Source organism: Plectropomus leopardus, chromosome 5, assembly GCF_026936395.1.
Source record: "Plectropomus leopardus strain MGB_pleo_1.0 chromosome 5, ASM2693639v1, whole genome shotgun sequence".
Classification (NCBI taxonomy): Eukaryota; Metazoa; Chordata; class Actinopteri; order Perciformes; family Serranidae; genus Plectropomus; species Plectropomus leopardus.
The window spans coordinates 34711554-34734714 of record NC_142180.1 but is presented as its reverse complement, the minus strand read 5'-3'; the positions used below and the strand labels follow the sequence as shown (position 1 = coordinate 34734714).

At 37.4% G+C, this 23161-nt stretch overlaps 1 protein-coding gene across 1 annotated transcript in view; it reads right to left on the bottom strand.

Annotated features, from left to right (window-relative positions):
* Nucleotides 1-23161, bottom strand: part of tmem131 (transmembrane protein 131) — a 50398-nt gene that overhangs the window by 11705 nt on the left and 15532 nt on the right. Inside the window, exons 6-28 of the mRNA XM_042483674.2 lie at nucleotides 14651-14767; nucleotides 14438-14560; nucleotides 13390-13470; nucleotides 13114-13264; nucleotides 12963-13019; nucleotides 12797-12858; nucleotides 12602-12710; nucleotides 10589-10697; nucleotides 10347-10500; nucleotides 10091-10261; nucleotides 8850-8960; nucleotides 7744-7878; nucleotides 7229-7333; nucleotides 6349-6435; nucleotides 6041-6193; nucleotides 5877-5952; nucleotides 5679-5793; nucleotides 4893-5031; nucleotides 4299-4408; nucleotides 4138-4210; nucleotides 3843-3994; nucleotides 3613-3755; nucleotides 1203-1389 (exon numbers count right to left, since the gene is read on the bottom strand). Coding sequence (XP_042339608.2) covers nucleotides 1203-1389; nucleotides 3613-3755; nucleotides 3843-3994; nucleotides 4138-4210; nucleotides 4299-4408; nucleotides 4893-5031; nucleotides 5679-5793; nucleotides 5877-5952; nucleotides 6041-6193; nucleotides 6349-6435; nucleotides 7229-7333; nucleotides 7744-7878; nucleotides 8850-8960; nucleotides 10091-10261; nucleotides 10347-10500; nucleotides 10589-10697; nucleotides 12602-12710; nucleotides 12797-12858; nucleotides 12963-13019; nucleotides 13114-13264; nucleotides 13390-13470; nucleotides 14438-14560; nucleotides 14651-14767 — 2720 coding nt within the window. The remainder of the gene's footprint in view (nucleotides 1-1202; nucleotides 1390-3612; nucleotides 3756-3842; nucleotides 3995-4137; nucleotides 4211-4298; nucleotides 4409-4892; nucleotides 5032-5678; nucleotides 5794-5876; nucleotides 5953-6040; nucleotides 6194-6348; nucleotides 6436-7228; nucleotides 7334-7743; nucleotides 7879-8849; nucleotides 8961-10090; nucleotides 10262-10346; nucleotides 10501-10588; nucleotides 10698-12601; nucleotides 12711-12796; nucleotides 12859-12962; nucleotides 13020-13113; nucleotides 13265-13389; nucleotides 13471-14437; nucleotides 14561-14650; nucleotides 14768-23161) is intronic.

Here is a 23161-nt window from a genome sequence, read left to right as displayed (position 1 = left end):
GTAGTTTCACAGCGTAAAAAATAGTAGCAGAAATGAATGTTAAACTGGTAACATTTGGTGGTTGTGCTCTATGGTGACTTTTTAAATTTTTTTTTAGAATGACACCTTTGGTGTCGACTTTTCTCACAGGAAACCAGCAGGCGACAGCCACACAGTGACACTCGCGTCAGAATACCTGGTAGGGGATGTTTTTAAAGATATAAATAGAAGATACAACCACAGCGGTGCCTTTCATTTAGGATACTTTTTTTATTTTCTAAATTTGGATAAAAAACCATTGCATCAGAAGGTTTAGCCAGAGAGGCTGAGGACCATTTCAAGGCCAGTCCGATGTTCCCAGGGTCTATTTTCTCTTTCCCTGTGTTCCCACGGTCCCGTGTTCCTCAGCTCTGTTTTCATGTCATATGACACATGTTAGAGGTACAGTTAAATAGATAATAACAATTAACTTAGGGCTGGACCCAAATATTCAGTTATTTGGGTATTTGTTAATTGCAAAGGTATTCAGTTCTCAGCGTAGGATATAATATTTTTATTTTTATTTTTTGCAGAGGACGAATGCTATTTCAGTGTTTGTGATACTGCTGCTGCTGCTGAATGATTTATCTACCAAACAGTTATTAACGTGTTTATTGACTAAGATGAGCCAATTCTGTGTCGGTGTGAGCAGCAAAGAAATATTTTACCATGAAACGGGTCAAATTTGACCTGAACACAATGAGAGCGATAATGTGTGCTAGAAAAACAATAAACCGGGGAACGCAGGACTCTGAGAAAGTAGATACGCTTTAATAATTTATACCCAGAGCTGCCGTCACTCTTACTTTAGATTAAAACTTGAGGCAAACTGTCCCGACTTGAATATTTAAGGTTTCCCAGCAAACATTTGAGTATGTTTTTGCATTTGCAAAGAGATAAGTGAATATTTGTTCATTTTTAGAGTTGACTTTAAGCGAAGAAGAAAAATAAGACCTGAGGGGAGCGAGCCGAGGCTGCAGAGACACAGAGAGCCAATTCATCCTCTCACTGAAGGCTTACTCAGCCGGAGAGGCTCAGGACAAGTATTAATAGAGTTTCTGGGTGCCGGGGAGAACACACACACACACACACACACACACACACACACACACACACACACACACACACACACACACACACACACACACACACACACACACACACACACACGTTTGTTCACTCACAGTATGATGAGGTCTTTTGAAGCATTTGGCTTAAGTGCAAACTCTTGACAGTTGAGAACTTTGAATCCATATCCCTCACACGGCTGCCCGTTGATTTCTGCTGACCGGATGGTGATGGGGAGCAGGCCCGTGTTCTCCACTCTGAAGATCCTTTTGAGGGTGAAATTTGGCTCCTTGACTTTTGTCTCTGAAATAAATGAAGCAATAAAAATCAATGAACACTGAATATGTCGCAAACAGGACAGAAAGTCTATAATAATAATAGCTGTTGTTTGCTGCACATCAGTGGTTTTCTAACCTTTCTTTTTGACAAAACATAATATTTTAATTTTATAACTGTATTTTATGTGGAAATAGAGACTAAAAGTGAAGTGAAATTGTTTAGGATAACATAGAAAATCAAAAGTATGCATTTGTTTTAATCCTTTATGTGGTTTTTCTTTCATTAATATGGCTTTTAACAAAAGATAGGACTGCATTAAGTTGAAAATATTGTACTTTTTAACAATATTGATGAGCTAAGATTTCTTTTTATCTATTTATTTGCACCATTAAAAACAGTAATAGAAAACAGGTCAAAAAGGAAAACAGGAAAACAGGTACCGGAGAGGTTAGAAACCCAAAAGGGCTTAAAGAAATAACTCACCACCGAAGCTAATACAATAAATTACAACTAAATTAACATTTGCTTTGTTCTATGGAGACATGAAGAGAAACGGTCTTTTGAAAACGGCTTTTATTCTACTAGTATACTATATGATACTCTGAGTGTGCAAACGTTTTTTAAAGAAGTGATATATATGCAATATTTTAAATTATGCTTAATGTGTCTTACTATGTGTTCAAGTGATTAAAACGTCATCATAATACTTCATGGCAGTACCGGTAGATGTTTCTGTTATTGTAAACAGACTCTGAGAGTTCACATTCAGTCATATCATCCATCCTAATCTTCACTCCTCCCTGGAGTAACCGCATCAGTGAGCAGTTTGTGGAAGTAGCCACTTACATGATAATGAGGCCGAGTTACAGTGAAATAAGCTGCTGCTCAGATGATGATTTAAACGGTGGGAAAAGTGGCTCCAGTGTTTCTACACGCACGATCAAACAAAAGGTGACCAAAAGTTCAACCACTGAATAACCTCTGTGAATCAGAGTGATATTCATCTGTGGGTTTGTGTTCGTTCATGAATAGTTATCAGCTTGCCAACTGTTATTACTAACAGTTAAAGGAGAACTATGCATGTTTCCAAAATGTTTATGTCATCCCTGTGGTGTCAGACATACTGGAAATATTAGTAAATAACTCTGAACAACTCAAATTCAAGTTCATTAATCAGAATTGAAGTAAATTGTTCAGTTAATGGTGATATTGATTTAAGGTATGAGGTTCGGACCTTTGCTGGGAGGAGATTTTAGTAACTGGACCTCTTTGAATTTTAGTAGAATAGGTCCTCCAGTTGGTGATGCCTGTTCTGCAGTATATTTGTCATGTTCAATGTCTGACAGAAAATAAACATTTAAACCAAAATGAACCTTAATATCTTCATATCTCACGTAGGAGTAAAAGGGAACCTTTAAACTCGACATATCACCCATCCGTACTTTCTATGTATTCTTTTCTGACTTTATTGTATTTTTACATGCAGGTTATATTATGTCTTTATGTCTTCTCTGTGTTTTGATGTGAAGTACTCGGTGCATATAACTTCTCTGTTGTAAAGCACATTGAGTTGCATTTCTTGTATGAAAGTTTCTTCACAAGTAAGATTATTGTTATTATTAAAATAGTGTTGTTATCGTGTATTAAGTCAAGAACTCCATAGACAATAGAAAAAATGTTACAAACGAGCACATATGCAGATGGGTATGTGATCTGTTTCAGAATTGTTTCGTATTGTTATTCTTATGTTTATCTTTGTTGTTCATTGTTGCATCTTTGCACATATTTATTTTATATTTTAACTTACATACTAGTTTTATTTATTGCATTAAGCAATTTGCACACTCAGCACATTATCCATATAATTTTAATATTCACATATTAGTGCTAATTGGCTATTACTGTATTTCTTACATTTATATTTTTGCACACTTTGCATACTCAACATACTATACATACTTATTTTTAAATATCTAAATACTGTGCTACATATTTACTATTACTGTATTTCTATTTTTATACTTATATTTTTACATATTTGCACTGACTTGATCAGAGTGTCTGTAACGAACCACAGTTCCCCCGAGGATCAATCAAGTATTTCTGATCCTGAATTACGTGGCTTTGTGTGAGTGAAAGTGTATTAAATCACATCTGGGTTTTATTTGGATATTCATTTGGACCACTGGATGGCAAATTTTTAAACGGAGCTGATGATCACACTGATGTGAATCACAGCAAACTCACTCTCTGTGCAGTCTTTCAGCAGCGCCTCGGTCATCTTGAACCTCAGCGAGCTGCCCTGTCCCGGAGGCTTCCCCGCAACCTTCAGGCTCTCCGTCGTACCTCGGCCTTGAAGTACGATTGTGTCGATCACAGTGAGATTATTCCTGAACAAAATCCAAATAAAACACAGAATTTTAGAGGGGAAATTTCTTGAAGGCGCTGCTTGAGATCCATTAAAAAGCGGACGTTACCTGACTATGAGGAGGGAGGAGACGCTGTGGTTGCTGATGGGAGTGAACCTCACGCTGAACGACTTGACCTCTCCGGGCAGCAGGAGGAGGTTGTACACAAAGGGTCTGGTTGATCCCTCTACGAAGCCTGTACTGCTCTTCATTAGGGACGTCTGCCAAACAAACAGAGGCCTGTTAGACACAAACAGCTTCCACATGCTGCCTCCGTCACCGACAGGAGGACTGCGATTACACGTCAACCAGCTGATTCTCCGAATTCCACAATTAGGTCGATCGTGTCTCGTGTAGCACTCACTTGATTTCTGTGAACCTGAAACTCGAAGGTGTTCGTGTCAATGTTGATGTTGGACAAATTTGCTAATGGCAGCCTGGAAAAAAAAAACAGAGGAGATTATTGTCGGAGAAATACGAGGCAATAAAGGACCAGAACGTGCAGAGCTGGTGGAGATTTCTCACCTGTCAGCCAACTTTCCGGTAAACACGGAGGGGCTGGGTAACAGGGCCAAAGGGAGGACTTGGACGTAGACGAGGACGTCGGCTGGATTATGAAGAATCACCTCCTCTTCCTGCAAAGACACAGAATGACGTCCCATCGTTACTGGAGTCTGTCAGCATCACTGTCTTCAAGATATCTTTCAACAAACTGTAATCAGACAGGTACAAAAGATCGCCCAAATCTAACCCGTGTTTCTTTACCCCAAATATCAGCTCTCCCTCTCGGGCAGTAGCACGGGTTAAAGGTGTTGAAATTAATCATTTTAAAGATGCATCGTGATGTGGACGTGGTCGATTATACATCGCTGTAGTGACAGCAAATAATCGATTATAGCCACCTAACGTTATTTGTGGATTTTCCAGCTGCTGCTGGACAATAAAGTTTTGTAGATCTGGTACTTTTTACAAATCTTATGCTCACATTTTTGTCATTTCTTCTTCCCTTCTCGTGTTTTTGAAAGAAATCAAGTCAATTTGCTCCGGTTTAATGGGGTTTCAGAGATTACTGTGTGTGTTAGTACACTTGTCCTAACGAGGCTGGTGGTTTGTACTCACGGAGGAGCTGTTTGTGTTGGTCAGAGGAAACGTAATTCGTTGTGAGGAGTTGACCAGTGAGGGCCAGGTCAAGTGCGCCGTTATTTTAGCTTGCACATTTTTCTGAAGGTCCGTGTTGACTTCAAAGACGGCTTCAATCCTTCAGTGAGGAAAAGAAAAACATCAGCATCAGCAAAACATCAACATATGAAGAGAGAACATTTGGCAACAATCTGTACTTTTTTTTAACCAACATCAGTCCTAATCATAAATACAAAATATGCATTCTTCTTCTGAATTTTAACCCTTTAAACGCCAGGTTTTTGTCATGATGCCAAAGAATTATTTTCAATATACTACATGAAAAGTAGATTTTTTTTAAAAATTATCACAGGATATGAGTGAGTGACAGTTCACCTAGTGGAAATAGCATATTTTTTCTCCACATGCCAAATATGGTTAAAATGACGTCATCAGGTGGAAAACAGTAAAAATGACAAAGTCCACGACAAAACGGAGAATGACACCCAGAAATATGATGCATGTTTTTATGCTTTGATGGCCGTGGGATCAATAACTGCCGTTTGAATGGGTTTCAATGGAGCATTTTTTGCACTTAATAGTATGAATATAACAATTTTGCTTCCACGGTGTATTTTGGACTTATTGTAGGAGCTGAGCTGGAAATTCCGAGACATTTTGCCAAAATTATCAACAACTGAAGAGTGAAAATTAAATTGCGTGAAACGGTCCCTAAGGGTTAACAGTATAAGGTGATGACTGAATCGTGACTCTTAAGGTGCTTACTTGTGGCCTGAGCGCTCTTTCAGCTCTTTCCATCGTCTGAGGAGTTTCTGATGGAGATCGACATCAGCGTCCCAGATATCCTCCTGCAGCGCCAGCCCGTGAGGCTTAGACTCAGCTGTGAAAAAACAACTTTTTAATTTTGACTCTTGTTTTGTGAGATCTGACTGTTACACACACTGAAAAAAACTCAAAACTTACATTTAAGCACAAATGGCAGCCCCACATAACAGTGATCACCACACTGCAAGCTGGCGTCAAAATAAATATTAGCCACCTGAAAAAGATGGAGGAAAGAAAATAAGTTCATGTTTGTAAGGACACTGGCGGCTCCCTGATGCTGCTCCGTGAGATGAGCGGCCTACCTTCGATTTCCGTCTCGGCTCCAGCTCGTCTTTGTTGTTGCGGAGCCGCTTGTAATAGAAACGTATATCTTCTGTCAGGGAGCGGATTTGCTGTAGCCTCACTTTCTGAGTAAAAGAGCTCTGTATGCTGAAGCTCTGATGAACAACTTTTCCCTGAAGAAAAAAAAAACATACAGACACGTCAAGAGTCACAACACCTCGGGCTTTTCACAGGAATCTATCCTCTGCAGGTGACACTTTATCTCGTCCTCCGCTTGTGGCCACCGCAGCACAGGTGTGAAATCTGACTTGATATTAGTGATACTTACGGGAAACGAAGGTGGTAAAACGATGTGCTTGGGAGAGCTGTTTAACGTCCCGACAGCGATGAGAGCTTTCACTGGGATGGTTAATATCTGCGGAAAGAGAAAAGAGGAGTTTCTGTAAAAGTCCTGTTAGGTTCATTTTGTCTTTACAGGAAAAAAAAAAACATTTCTGAGTGACTGGGTTCATGTTCAATCACCCAAAAAGTGTCAGAAACCACAAAATCTGAATTAACATAGTTTGCACCTCATTACTAACATAATCACTAACAATCAATCAACATTAGGCGCAGTGGCGTTATTCACCTTTCACAAACCACAGCTTTTTTTTTTTTTAAAAAAAGCCTAAATTTAAAAAAATTTTTTTAATGAAAACTGAATTACATAGATATAAAAAAACATTTAATCAAAAAAAAAAAAAACAACAACATTTTTAACATTTTCTTTCTTTGGGATAGGAGCTTGTGTCTTACATTTGCAGAGAAAAAAAAATTGACACTTATATTTATCACTAGATGTATGTTACCATACCATATATCATTTTATTTTATTTAAATTATTTTTTCTACTTTTGACTTTATTGTATAGGACAGATTAAGAGAGGGGATGAAGTGCAGCAAAGCCAGGTGAACTGATGAAGAATTTGCAAAATTTCACAAAAAAATTGTACGCTTCTGACCCGTGTTTCAATGCCACGTCAATTTGACCCGAACAGCACCTCTGTGATGTTACTATTTTTATTTTAAAAGCTGATAACACTAATTACATCCAGTAGAAAAAGTGCCAGACTAAAAAAAATGTTAAAATATTTTCCAGAGATTATGAAATTTTAAAACATAACAGGAGAGTTTAAAAAAAAGACATAAACAGCAGATCTGCTACGTACCTCGTAGTCTGTGGTTATGTGTATGGCTCCATCATACAGGCCCTCCAGCGCTTTGGCCACGAGTGTCACTCTGAATGCTGCATAATAGCCAGATGCTAGTATCACCTTGGAAGAGACAAAAATGTGTTAGTTTCTTTTTTACATGCAAAAAGCATCATGGTGCAGAAGTCTTTGTGAGCATGTAGCAGCCTACTCCTCGCGCCTCTGTAAGCTACTTACATCAATGAATCTGCATGTAGCCGACTGTAGGATCTAAAAAACATTTCTATTTTTCTAAAGTTTGTCTGCGAATACTGCTGTCGACAGACTCATAGAGCATGTCTGCCTGCTTTGCGCTGCAGGCATCCATGTTTTCCTGAGCAGATTCACTGGAAGGCTTTAAATCTGAAGTCCGAAAACAAGAATTATCTGACTTCTGAATGGCTGGGGAACGCAGCTTTGCACCAAATTTACTGTCAAAAAAATCAGAACATAAATCCCAAAGCAGCTTTGGAGCGACACTGCGGAGGTCTTACTGTTTTATGGTGGGAGGCTGACGTGTTCTGCAGCTCTCGCAGGCGACTCAGCGCCACTGTTGTGTTTCCTTTCTCCGTCTTCAGCAGCTCCATGGACAGACTGTCCCCCGTGACCAGCCAGGACTTGATCTCCAGCTGGAGGACACAGAGAAGTTTGATAAGGACAGAAAAGACTAAAAGGTTATCGGTCCGGACGATTATCGGGGCCAATATTTAGCATTATCCGTGTTTTATTTTAATGATCGCTGATAACGTTTTTTAATAAAAAAGTGTGCGTATTACACCGAGCCAACACCAGTGAAGGCAGTCTGCAATACAATACATGCACAGAAAGTCTCAGCATGGGAGGAACTTTTCACTTTATAAAAACCTCAGGGAGCTTTTTTTCCTGTTCATTCATTTTCTTATTTACATTTTCATTGAACTTTATAAAAAAAAAGTTGCAGGGAACTTGCTGTATATGATGTTGAAAATTTCAGTTTCAGGTATTTTAACAAAGTTTTGAGTTGGAGTTTGAGATATCACAAATTCTACATTTCGACAGAAATACTTTTATTTTTATTTACTTGTTTATTTGACACGGTCATACAGTAACATCGGTGCCGTAACATTCAGACATGCACAAGTCCCAGATGCACTGCTTTGAGTGTTTATACCAAATGCATATCTGTTCCAAATATCGTTTTTTGGGCACATTAAGTTCTAACAATCGGTATCGGCCCTGAAAAACCATTATTGTTCACCCCCTAGAAAGGACTAATGCGTGACACTCTTTGCACTCAGCTTGGAGCTCTTTAACCGAACAGTTTGTGACGGTAATTTAATTCTTCAAACCTCTGTGGAAATAAGTATGTTAGCATGAAGGCTGATGTTGCAACGAGTTTTACTGCTCAAAATATTTAAAAGCACAAGTCAGCATATTTAAAACACCATGTTAAAGTCCCTTACACAATGGACCTCACTGTGTGAGGCCTTGATGACTTACCTCTTCCTCTTTTGTTTAACTTTCCTTCCAGGAAAAAAACTATCTAGAAAACCCGACGGCCGTTAAATAAACAGCTACTGTTCGATGTGTATTAATACACGCAGCGGCTGCCTGATCTCACCTCGATGGGGTTACTGTTGACCACCACAAACGTGATGCTGCTGGTGTCTGTTGCACTCCGAACGCCAAAGTCCAGGATGTTCTCCTTCAGACTGGGAGGCAGGACCAGAGGCTGCTCACACACACACACACACACACACGGCGACAAAACACACACCACGTTACACAGATACACACTCACCAACAATCTCTGTCTTTCCACAGTGACTACATATCTGATCAAATCGAGCTGAGACCTGAATCTGACTTTTTGACCTCTGTTTGACCTTATTGAAAAACATTATGCCACAAAAATGTGTAACTTGTGTGAAAGCCAGCGTATAATTTTGCTGAAACTACAGACACGAGCAGTCAGTACACTGCTGTTGAATTCTCAGCTTAAATACTGATAGTAAAAATGACAGACACCTAGCAAAACAAAGATCAACTTTATTCCTAAAAGCTCTGGATTGTAAATAATCAAAATAAAATGTATCTTCTGAGAGAATTAGTTATAAGGAACAACAATTTATGTAGGGTGGAAAAAATTATTTAAGTATCCATAAATAAATAAATAAATAAATGTATAAATGAAGAAATAAAGATAAAAATTTGGGAGGAAAGTAGGAAAATAAATTAAAATACATAAACAAATGCTGAAATAAAAAACAAATGTAAATATTAAAATAAATATATACAAATAAAATATAATATAAAATATAATAATAATATATGTTATATATTATTATATATTATACATAAAATATAAAAATAAAAAATAAATAAATAAAATAAATGAGGAAATATACACAAATAAGAGATTATAATTTAAATAGTTCACAAATAAATAACTAAAATGTATTTCTATATTTTGTTCAACTGCAGTAATATATTTCTGTATTTCCGAATGTATATTTATTCAATTTATTTATTTATAAACATTTTTTTAGCCTTTATATAAAAAAAATGTATATATTTAATTAATGCCATAAAAACGAATATATTTATTAATACTTGTCATGTCATTTTTTGTCCTTCATAGCAGTTTCCACTCCCATTCTGTTAAGACTAAATGATCACCATAAAAATACATAAAATCAAGTTATTACATTTTGCAGTTTGTCAGCCATCCTGTAAACTTCAAAGGCTTTTTTCCTAACCTTCAGTAGATGAAGCATTGACTCTGTGTTTAGTACAACTTAGATTTGAGTAAATTAGCAACATATGAAGAGGATTTCTGTTTCCTAAATAAACTGTAAGTACCTCCAGGAAGCCTGTGTAGGCCCGGACGGGCAGGTGGAACTTGGATGCGTTTGTGATGAGCAGGATGTTGCTGTCGATGTGAATGGAGGGCCGAACTGGCCGAAAGAGGAGGGAGAAGATGTAACGCGACTCATGTGGGGGAATGAGGATGGGTGCGCTGAAGTTCTGCACCTAAAACAGAGAGGCGAGACAGTGATGTCATGTTGACCTCTGCGCATACGTGACATTTTGCAAACCTCCGTTAACCCTTTCTCACGTTAAACATGGTTTTGGCCTCTTCGGGCAGGGACACATTGTGTATTCGGATTGCAAAGCTGAAGGCATTTGTGAGGAAGATGGGTCTGTCCACTGGGTCGACGGGACTGTCCCTGATGTGGAACAATGTGGCTGTGTGGTCGAAGCCCAGGTAGCTGCCAGAACAGAGAAAAATACCATTTATTAGGAACGTTTTCTCCTAAAAATACATAAATCCGACCAGTCTCTCACAAAACAACTCACCCATCGAGAACTTCTGCCTGGTAAGGGATTTCAAGCTTGGAGTAACTCTTTTCTTTCGCTTTGACAGTTATCTTACCAGAGAACTGATATGGTCTTCTCGCTTTTGAAGCTGCAACGAAAAAAACAAGATCGAAACAGCAGATAAGGGCACAGCAAAAGAATACAAACCGCATCTCAAGAGGAAGTTGTGCAAACCAAAAAAAAAGATAGTAAGGACATGATGTTAAAGTCACAGCTTAAGAATTATGTTATTATTATTACTAATAAACAGTAATGTGTTTTATAAGACACAAACAAGAGGAAAAGACGCTCTGATTCCTTTTATTTTTTGTTTTTACTCAAATATACGAATAACCTAAAATAGAGCATTTTAAAAGGAAGCTGAACACACTATAATTTCACTTTTTAGGATGATTTTTCAGTGTCCGTCGGCAGGTTAAGACTAAGAGGAGGAAGCTGACATCATGTAACTCATCAGAGTTCAGTGGAAATGACTGCGCTATTTTAAAGCGACTATGAAGAAATGCACTTTTCTCATTTAAGATACTTAAAAAATGTGTCAGTCCCACAGCGAAACAGAGTGATGGTGCAACAGGCGTACGGTAGCTCTTTTTTTGAATTTTGACAATTGTTAAACCAACATCACTTTTCTGCTTTCAGACACATTTTGCAAATATTTTTGTCTTTGAAATTGCAGCAAATTGGTGCAATTTTATCACAAATATGAGAAAAAAGGCAACTGTGTAAGAGGTGTTCCACAAATTGGAAGAAATAAGTGAATTTTGGAAATAATTTTGAAAAAGCTGGGAAAAAATATATTTACAATTGCATATTTCAAATTTAGGTTGCAGAATTAATTTTTAATGTGCTTTCACCAGATTATTTTGTTGTGTTTTTTTTTAAACTTTCTTTTAGTTTTTTGTTTTTTCAAGTAATTTTTTTGTACTTTTAACAAATTTCCCTGCTAATATTTTCATGTTTTTCTTTTTTAAACAAATCAATTTGCTCGGATGTTAAAGGGTTAATGTTCTGAATTGGATTTCCATTGATTGTATGTCACAAGCTCAGCTATTTGCAATTCAATTTCCTTAAAAAAATGAAGAAAAAAAAATTAAATACAAAGTTGGATGTTCAATATATTAAGCAAAACAGCTTCCAGTTGAATTAAGAAATGAACGGAGATGTAACACGCTGGGCTGAATACGATAAGACTGCTGTGAGCTGCTTATGAACTGTGCATCACTTACAACTGCCATCTACCCCGTCTCAAGGTCTGATTCACAAAAGAAATGATATTAAAACTCAAATATGCCAAATTTCACTGTAGATGCGCTGGTCTTTGGAAAAGGCACTGTTGTATCATTACATTTCTTTGTGGTCTAGTTTATTTTCCCCATGTGATTATTTTATGCTCTTGCATTTACTTTATATCTGTTTTGTCATTGTGGTTCTTCATTTTATCTGCTTATATGAGCTTAATTCTCTTCTCTAAATTGTATTTAATTAACTTTGGTTACTTCATAAGAGGGGTGGGGGCGGCCCTACGTACTTTCTGATATTTTATTTTTATTCTGTACATTTTTAAAACTGGGAAGTACTTTGTGGCTCAGCTAAAAAGATATATATATATATATATATATATATATATATATATATATAAAGATTATTATGATTTATTTATGTATTTATTTAGCTTGGCAGTGCTTTGGGAATGATAGTTTCTCTTTGTCTTTTATGTAAAGCTGTGTAATTCTTTAATGAATTTTCCCATTATTTGCCAGTTTAATAAGTACACTAAGCTAAAACTGATGCAGTCTAATTAGAAAACTCCTGCCTTCACTCAAATTTATAAATGGGGTGGACAAAATAATAGAAACACCTGAAAATAAAATTCAACAGCAGCAAAAACAGCAGCCCTCAAAAGTGATCATCAAGTTAAAAAAAACACCTTATAAATAAATAAATAACATCAACAGAGGTGTCAAATATTACCTCATCAAAAACACAACTTACCGTCAAAACTAATACTTGCAACTTTGGTATATCTGCTCTCTCCAGCTTTCAGAGTGACCGCTTTGAAATCTACTGTGACTGCTTCATTTGATGGAGTTGTACGTACACTCTGTGAGGCATAAATAAATAAAAGAGTCAGCTGAAGATTTAAAATGACAGTTTTAAGGATTTAAAAAGGCTGCAGAGGATACCTACAGTAATTGGAACATCTTTTGTTCCTGAATTTAAAAGGTGTAGGTTGAGCAGTTTTGGACGATCTGAAAGACAAAGCAGAGGAGAGGGACAATGCCGGTGTGAGAAAAGACGCCTAAATAAAGATTACTTTGCTGTAAAATGTTGCATTTTGTGTTGGATTACTCACCTTGTGACCGCAGCGTACCAAAGTCAAGCATCTCTGTGGAGGAGTATATACCAGGGGCTGTAAACATGAAGGAGAACACAAAGACAGTAAGTACGACAGTAAATGTTCTGTAATGAAGGTGATGAATATTCACAAAGGTTTGGTCGCCCACCTGATGTGACTTCCACCTCTACTGGGAGGATGATGAACTGGTCCTCGTTGGGGGCGTTGGTTTTGATTCTGATGAAAGCCGTGTGGTTGTCGACATCTCTCGACGAGAAGCTGGCTCTCATCACCCCCTTTGTCTCAAAAGGAGGAATCTCCTGGAGAGAGAAGGGCAGCATAGGTGAGTGGGACTCGACTCTGACGGACACTGTTGTTTATCTTTAAATCGGGAAAAAGACTCGACACAAACACTGGAACAAAAATATTAAGACGTGAGACTAACCCATAATTTTCCAGTGCCTCCTTGTTGACCTGTGGGAAGCTCGAGATGAAGATCCCCACCACTGGAGTACATCTCAACAACCTGCAGCGACACACGGAAAACAGGGACACATCCCAGAAACAAATTAATCCCGCATACTTGGGCTTATTTTTTGTTACATTAGAAAAAAAGTTTTTGACCCTCCAAGTTAGTTATATTCCTCTAAAACCCAAACCAGCACAGAAGCTGAGCACCATGTTGCTGTGGACTCAACTGGACTCGGCTGATGCCGATTTTTAGTAGTTAATGAGTCCGATACCCGATAACTGGAACCGATACGCATTTGAAATAAAAATTAAAATTTTCGTTAATTTGGAGTATATCAAAGTCCAACACAAAACTTTCTTTAAATGCCTTTAACAAATGTTTTATCAAAACTGAAACATTCAACATCATGTACAGCAATTTTTTATGTAATTTAAGTGAAATTTAAACACAAAATAAAAAGTAAAAATAGCTCCCTGAGGTTTTACAAAGTAAAAGTTCCTCCCATGCTGAAACTTTCCTTGCATTTTTTAATGAATTTTATTGTTAATTATTAAAATAAAAAACAGATATTCTGCAAAATGCCAAATGTCGGCCCCAGTGATCGCTCACGTCGACCCCTGGATGACATTTTGATCTGAAAAAACACAAACACACTAGCTGATCACGGCAGCAGTAGACCAGCCACTCCCGTGTTCTGCGAGATAAATTACTGTTTTTGTGAAAGCAGTCTGTTTCTAAGAGAGCAATAAAAAGGCTTCAGTTTCCCGTCAGAAAAAACTGTCTGACTGCAAAGTTAAATGTTGACAATATAACACCGGCAACTTCAAAACATCCAAACTAACCCTTTCAGTCATTATTACTATAATCAGAACTCAACGCTCAAACATACGTCACTGCTTTTTGCCAACGGATGAGCAGATGTTTTCATTTGAAAAACGCGTCGAAGAACACAGATTGATCCGCACTTTAAGCAGCTGCTCCGTATTAACAAAATAAATAAATAACCATTAGAGACTCTTACCTGCAGCGGTTCGCTGTACGGGTTGTGGATGTTTATTAGAGGTGAGAAGCTGCTGTTTACTGGGACTCGAGCCCCGATGAAGGGCCGAAGTCTGTAAGGGTTCGGTATACCGACCCCAAAAACCTTCAGGACAGAGACAGAAAAGCAAAATGAGTCCTGACGTTAACTAATCAGATGAGAAAAAAATGAAGCGTTGATTATTGCAGTTTATACCTGGTATGTAAACACTCCATGATGTGATGTATTAATAAATAAAGTGTTTTCTACATTCCCAACTACTCGAGCGAGAAACACGACATCGAATGACGTGTTTCCTCCTGGTGGAATTATCTGATGAGAGAGCACATGAAAAGATAAATTGTCACAATAAAAACATGATGTGCAGCACAACAAACACTTATTGACAGAGAAAATCGCAGCTTCTCAGAAGCTCTTCACATGACCGCCACACATCAGAGCCGGTTAATAACCTGAAAGATGTTAACAGTCGCTGCCAAAACACCTGACCTTAAAGATCAGCTGCTACGAAAACATCTCAGCTACGCTCTAACTTTAGCATTTTGGTGGTGACTGTTTTTTCAAACTGTGACTGTCTGGTGGGTTTTTGGCTTCCTGAATCCACTCCTGTTTATTTTAACACAAGGTTCCTACAGCTTAAGGCAAGTTAGATTTAAGGTTTTTTTTAAACATTTTAATACCACTCAGAATTAAAATTAAGGAGCAATTTTACAAAAATGAATAAAAAAAACATAAACTGACATAAATTACCAAAGATCAGGGACAATTTTACCCAAACCCAAATTTTAAACCTTTGAAACACGAGAAAATTGGTAACATGGGGAAAAAAATTCAGCAACTTGGCATGAAATTATTATTATTTAAGGCGGCAAAATGACCTCAGATAAAAAAGAGGGATAGAGAGGGAAAATCATTAGAAAATGATCAAATAACTAGGAAAATATATTTTTTTAAAAAAAATTAGAACTAAGTAATAAAAGTTACATAAACAAAATTACTGTTATTATTTATGTATATTTAAATTTTATTTTAGCACTCTGTAAGGTTATTTCCTGTTTTTGTTTATGATTTTTTGTTTCCTTTTTTAAAATGCATTCATTATTTTGAGGAAAGCCAATTTGCTCAGGTATCAAAGAGTTAAACCTTTTGAAAGACTGGTTTAAGACATTTTAACGCTAATTAAGGCCTTATTTTTAGATAAATAAATTGACTGCCTTTTAAGTCTTTTTAAGGATTTGCGGGAACTCTGTAACATGAGCGCACTAATGCAACACAACAGATCGTCTCGTGTCATTTCTTCTATTTCATAACATTCAGAGTCTCAAAAATGCAGATAGAAGAAGGCGTAAAAGGGCAGAGAGATTTAAAAAACATTTTTAACATCCACTTCGGTGTGAGAAAGTTACGGCTCAGCAGATACAGTCATGGTGGAAGTGCAGCAGCAAAAAGATAAAGGCTAATAGGAAACATACACTCTAACCTGAGCATTATTCATTTATCAAGGAAACTTTTTCAGTCAGGAAACTATATAAGTTGCTCCTTTTTTTTTTAACTGCATCCCAAGGGCATGGGTTTGGCTTCAGAAGTATACATAGCATATATCCGGCATTTATACACACACAACAATCCACTTCCTCTTCCTCTGCATGTGTTTTGGATAAAAGAGAAATATGTTGTAGGTTATCGGTCAGTTATCACACTTTCAATAAAAGCTTATAGAAAAATAATAAAATCCTGCGGTGCGGTGTTAATGCACTAACACGACTTCACACCACATTTAGTTTCCTTGATAGAGCTGATACACAATCCTGTATTTGCATCTTCACTACACAGAGCGCAGCCCGCGCTTCACTTAGAAACAGGGTTTGTAAACACAGCAGGCGGGTTTCCATTAACCCTCACATTGAAAATGCAAATACAAAACACGCCTAATGGAAACACGCCAATTTACGACAAACTCCCATTCATCGCAAAAAAGTTTTTACTCTTGCATGAGGTGGTATTTCAGGCGATTAAAAAAACCCATATTTTGCAAAACTGCAATGGAAACCATTTTTTGGCTTTTATACGTCACATGATGCTATGGTTATGCGCTTTACGGTAGGAACTGGTTCCCTCGTGATGCAGCAGGCGCTACAAGAGCCGTTATTGCATCACATATCTCGCATCATCCTGAAGTTTTAAATTCACAATTCCTCTGTGAAATCGTGGACTACCACCACCAAGAAACCCCTCACACGCGGCCGCTCCCCCAGGGGCTCGCCTTTCCATTATCGCTCGCATAACACGCCTATGTGACCGCTAGTGTGGTGGCTGCAATACAAATAAACCTGCTAATGTTTCGAACATCCATCGCCATGGTTACTGGAGTGTTATCGCGAAAGAAGAAGTCGCAAAACATCACTTAGTGGAAACGCAGTCATCTCGCAATCGCATTTCGAAAATATTGCTTACGTTTTGTGCAAATCTGTACTGGAAACCCATCTATTGGCAGGTTCAATTCAAGGACTTTTTCAAGCACTTTTATTTTCAAGGATGAAATTATTTTCTCCACAACCATCTGTTGTAAGAGAATTGTGCAAATTTGCTCCACCATCCACAGTCAGACACACACGGATGATTATTTACGGCTCAATTACAGCTTTAAAGTCATACCGACTCTGCTCTGGTGTGACTGTTTTGTGACTAGTATTAAAAGGAGACTTCATGTTATTTAGAGATTAATCTCCACATCTATGTTTCCTGCTGTGCATTTCAAACACGATAAGCCAAATCTGTAATTTATTCAAATTTACTGACACGATCTCCTGGATATGATACATACTGTCACTTGTAATTCCACAACACAAAAACAGTGATGTACTGGTTTTGTCCTTGTGTGTGTGTTTTTTTTTAAAAAGTGGTTTAAAGGTCGAGTGTGTAGGATTTGTTGTGCTTTGTGTAGTGTTTTCTCCTGTTTGCCAAGAACTACAGTGAAAACACAAATGGACCCATCTAATTTAATTTTTCTGTTCTGAGCTACTGTAGAAACAACATGACAGACTCCATTCAAGAGTACCTGCTCCCTATGTCTAAATGGCTTTCTATATCTATATATCTATATTGGTAGCGAAAACACAACTTTTTTTTTTTAGGTGATTATACACTTAAAAAATCTTACAAACATAAATATCATATTCTATATTTTTGCCTAAATAATAATAATTATTATTAATATTATTATTAATATAGTATAAATTAAAAGCAGAGGCCAAATAATGCAAAATGCAGGACATAAACTGTCAGTTTAAAATAATACAAAAAATAGACCAAAAACAACAACAGACACAATATAATCAATAAAACCACAATAAAAGGAAATAAAAGGGAAAGCACATAAAATAAAAAGATAAAATAGATTTTAAAGAAAATACATAAAAAGACTAACTCAAAAGACGACCGCATAAAAGAAGCCTATAAAAATGGGTTTTAACAGGTGATTTAAAAGAAGTGACTGTTTCTGCGAGCCTTATCTCCTCAGGCAGGTCTTTCCAAAGCCGAGGGGCCCTGATGGCAAAGACACGGTCACCTTTAGATTTAAACCTCGACTTTGGAGCGGCCAGAGGGGCCCCACCTGAGGATCTAAGCCTGCAAACGGGTTCATAAGAGGTCAACATTTCTGTTATGTAGCTTGGGGCCAGAATCACACGAGATTTAATCAGTAAAATCTCAAAATCAATTCGAAAACCAACAGGGAATATATATCCCCCCTAAATCCTACACACTAGACTCTGCACAGACAGAATCTACTCTGCCACACATTATCTCATATCTCATCATCTTTTTCAGATTTCGCTCTTCTTATGGATTTGAGTTTGCTCTTTTACGAATGCACCGCGATGCTGTGTGGCAAGATGAGCCTCCTACGACCAAAATCAGATCAAAACTTTCCCTCCTTGTTGCCAACACAGCCTTTCTATTTCCGAGGCAGAAATAAGGCGTGGGGAAAACAAAAAAACTTGATTACGACCCCATATCATAGTGACGCCAGTTCACAGGGGATAAATATGATCACATACCCTCAGTGTTTGGCAGAGTACGGTAGGTCATTTGCGAAGGAATTTTTACTGCAGAAATTACTGAAACGGCACATTCACACGGGAAAGATCACAGACAGCCTCTGCAGTTATTACAAAATACAAAAGGCCTCTAAATTATAGTATGAATAAGGCTAAAAATGACAGATTCAATAATAAGGGTTATTTTTATTATTAATATACACAGGAGGTGAAATACTTAATTTAAGCCCCAATTAGTGCCAGCACGATGCACACAGGAAATGAAGAAAAGAGACAGCTCTGGGAATATTTTGGGAGGAAAAAGTATCTTAGGAATACGCTTTGCTTTATTTCTGAGTTTCCAAACTCTGCAGTGGTAACAATGGTAAATAAATAAATATATACTTGGGGTGTATTCTCCTGAGTATTAGAACAAATCCTGAATTTGGGACAAAGCATAAAAAACGCCAACAGTCACTTGGCAAATTCGGATGCATGTGTAATTTGAACACGCGCCCACAGCAGAGATCTCTGGGGATTTTTCGCTCTAACTATATATGGACCTGAGCGCTGAGAAGAATGTTACTGCAAAATAAAACTGCAAAATAAACACAAATAGATTCAGAGATATGCATCGGTTCCATGCAGTTATTTAAGATAAATGTATGTGGCTCTCTTTAAAGAAAAACACAAATGTTAAATGAAAACATGGCGTGTCTCAAGAGGACGGGTCCAAAATAAAGCTTTCACGTACAGTATGTTCTCCTGTCAGGTTTTTTTAGGCTGGGAAATCGGCTCTGTGCTTTAGAGCAGGAAGAATTTGCAAAGTTTGAGACTTTCCAGGGTGTCTACAGCTATCAGACAGTTCAATTTAACGCTTTTTAAGACATCTTAAAGATAAATTTTAACTAAATTTAAGACTGATATTTGGAAAAATCATCTTTTCTTATTCATGCCCTGCAATACGTTTAAAGGTCAGTAGTATATATGCAGTCCTGTGCAGATGTTTGCAGGAAGATGGCTTTTCAGAGTAAACTGTATTAATCTATTAATCTACATTTTGCCAACAGATGATGATGATAATAATGATAATAATAATAACTTTATCTTTAAAAACAGAGTTTATAAAGTGCTTTGACAAACAAGGCAAAGCAGAAGCACAAGGGTTTCCTGCAGAAGTAACATAACTATAAGAGCCAAACAATAATGCTGAACTAAGGCCAGCCAAAATTTAAAGTACAATTACACAAGAGAGAAAGAAATTACCAAAACCAAAAACAATAACAACCCACACCAATAAGAGTAAGTAGAATTCAAAGAGTATTAGCAGTAAAAACAGAAATAATAGTACCAAGAATAGAAAGAATAAAAGAATAAATGAAAAGACAAACTCAAACACACAAGTGTGATTATTAATTAAAAAAGAAACTATCAGTTTCAGTGAAGGTCTTAATATCAGATATGCAGACTTTCACACAGAAGAGCTTGACTAATTTCAACAAAAAAATTTAAAATTTAAGACTATTTAGAGACAAAAACTGAATCGAGACTTTTACGACTTTTTAAGGACCTGCAGACACACTCTCTTAACTGCAAACAACCTTTAATCCTGCTCTGTCGTCTGCAAGCTTCCCCATAAAATCATAATAATTACAACACGAAACTGTACACCTAAAGACCTCAAATTAAACACGACCGATGATGTTAATAAAACAAAATCTGTGAAATGAAGACGCACCCTGGAGGTATTGTTTTATCTACTGAAATGTGGAAAGTCTTTATGCAGACGTGTCTCATGACAGGAGTCGAGGCCTCAGGTTGTTATCTTCAAACCCGCTCTGAATTCCTCCTGACTGAACGTCTCTGTAAACTAGACTGTCGTGTCCTGAGGTTGAGTTCATTTTTCACCGCTGATATGCGCGTTACCGCCCTACAGACACGAGCGTACCATTAAAAACACTTGAGGCACATGCCGTTTAAAAAAAAAAAAAAGAACAACAACAAAAACCCATCTCTTCAGTTAACTTCTATAATCAGTGTCTCACGGCTATACATTGACTAAAACTACACAGAGTTCTCAAACAACTAAATTATGAGTGCAGGAAAACAGCCACAGAACTGGTTTTTCCTGTAACGGGAGTCTCCACATGCAGAAAAGAAGACATGATGTATTTGCTAACATGTGCATGTGAGAAGATACATGTTGGAAAGAGTCACATTACTGCTAACAACAAACAAATGAAGTTCTCTATCCTGCTGACTTTATGCAAGCATCACATCTGCTATTTCGTCTTTTAATTTTTGATAGTGGGAATGTGTTGCACAGATTGACATCTGCAGCCTGTGATCACTTTGAACCTGAATTTTAGCAAATATTTGACCATTTAGTAACATCCAATGTGAAGGGCAGCTGCAGGAAAATGAGACGTTCTGAGTCTGACAAACAGACTGTTATTTACGCGTCGGCGCTGATAAGATCAGTTCCCCCGCACCGCTCTGGGATCAGCTGGTCGTCTTACTGTTATCCCAGCCACGGTGACTGGTCAGATGGTATTTCTGCTTCATTATGTGCTTGTAAAACTGTGACATCATAAGAAAAGCTGTCTGAGCGTTTTCACACTCATTTGATTCGTAACAGTCAGTATGTTTAAATAATGTCAGAAAAAGTTGAATTATTGTGTTAATCTGACTAAAACTGGACTTTTAAAATACACGTAAACATGTTAGACTGACTGAAATCCAACTAAATATCATTTCTCTGAGTCAGACTAACACACCCAGATAATTTGACTGGTAGTCGAGTTATTCTGTCATGTAAACACCTCAGTCAGACTTTGACTGGACTTGGTGTTTTTTGGTCACCACATTGGCCTCCCTCTGCGGTTAGAGAGAGGGACGGTTGAAAAATGGGTCAGGCGTTTTATCAAAAATGTAAGCGCTGAGGAGGGACTGGTGTTTTTAATTTTGGCTCAGGTGAGGGACTTACAACTTCTGAAAAGGAAGTATTTTATATTTATTTTAAATAAAAAAAGTTACACCAGCCGCGCCCCTCCTCTGATAAATAAAGTGCAGATCCACAACACAGAGGCGAAGCGATGTCGTGCTGTAGACACAGCAAAACATGTTTTAGCCGCCTGAAAAAATCAATACCAGAGTTTAAATGTTCCCTATATCTGAATACTTTCTCCTTTGAACCTCCCACAGCAGCTGATGGAGGCAGCGGTAGAGCAGCAGCTGCGCCGTTCAGTGGAGTAAAATCTCAGTTTGTTTTTGACACAACGGCTTCAAACCCCCGTCGCTAAGGGCTGCCTTACGGCAAGGTAAAGCTGGCTGCTTTACCTTGCAAATATTCTAAATATAGCATAAACCTAAGACTAATCAATGAAGGCCAAGTTCGCTCAGCGCTGTTTATGTGTAAATGACGTGGTGGTTTTTTAACCCAAAGTTATTGTAAATAAACAGTTATGATTGATTGATTGTCTATATCTTGGACTGTATAAATAATACAGGTTTATAGAAACTGGCTGAAAGAGGACATATCTACTGCGACAAAGACAATTATGACTGCAGCTCAACTAAAACGTGCATGTAAACATGCTGAGTGCTACACTGCACAGTCCAGTTTCCACTAAAACGACTCATTATTGACAACATTCATTAGCTTCCCTTTAATTTAGAGTCTGATACCTGTTAAGGTTTAAGCAAAATGTAGCTTTAAACACCTACAAAAAATTACTTTTAATCAATTTTAGTTGATTTATTTTACTAAATGTATCTTTTCTTAATTGGTATTCTATCAGGCACTTGTGTTAGCTTTATTTATTTTATTTTGCAGTTTCTGTCCTGATGTTGATGTAATTTTTAAGGAATTTCTGGCAAGAATAATTGTAATAAATAAATAATAAATTGGGGATAATAAAGCTGTATCAGTAGCAGTTGCTAATCTGACAGTGAACAATAACCGGCATGCGCACAGAGGAGGAAGTCTTGGTCTGAATGTTTGTTTTTTGGATATCCGCCGACTAGAGTTGCAGCTGAGGATTATTTTAGTTTTCCATTAACCTGTCGATAATTGTCTTGATAAATCGATAAGTGGTTTGGGCCAAAAGCCGTAGATGATGTCTAGATATGTTTTTTTATTCTCGACCCAAAGGTATTCAGATTACTGTCACAATGAAGAGGAGAAATAAGAAAATATTTACATTTAAGGAGCTGCAGTCAGAGAATTTTGACTTTTTTTTCCTTAAAAAACGAATCAAACCAATAAAGCAAATATCAAATGAGTTGGCTATTATAATAATCATTGATCGATTACTGCAGCTACACACCTGGCTTCACTGGATCCCCAAAAAATAATGGCCAGAGACCTCAGAGGCTAAATTTCCATCAGACTGATAGTCGATGGGTGCCAAAAATCATATTTTTTAAACAGATATTTGCGGTAGAAGTGGTCGTGTCTTCATAAATATGGACGTGTCCTCAGCGCTGGGAAATAGTAGGTTGTGTGAACTGATCAGAATTTTTTACTTGTATTTTACAATAGCTGGCAACAGAAAGTGGAGGTTTATGCTGCGTTCATGTGATGTCCGACTTTTTCGGAGGTCGTTCAGTGGGAACAAAGAAGGTGGGTTGCATTTTAATGCTAAGAGCATTTTTAAAAAAAGGGGGT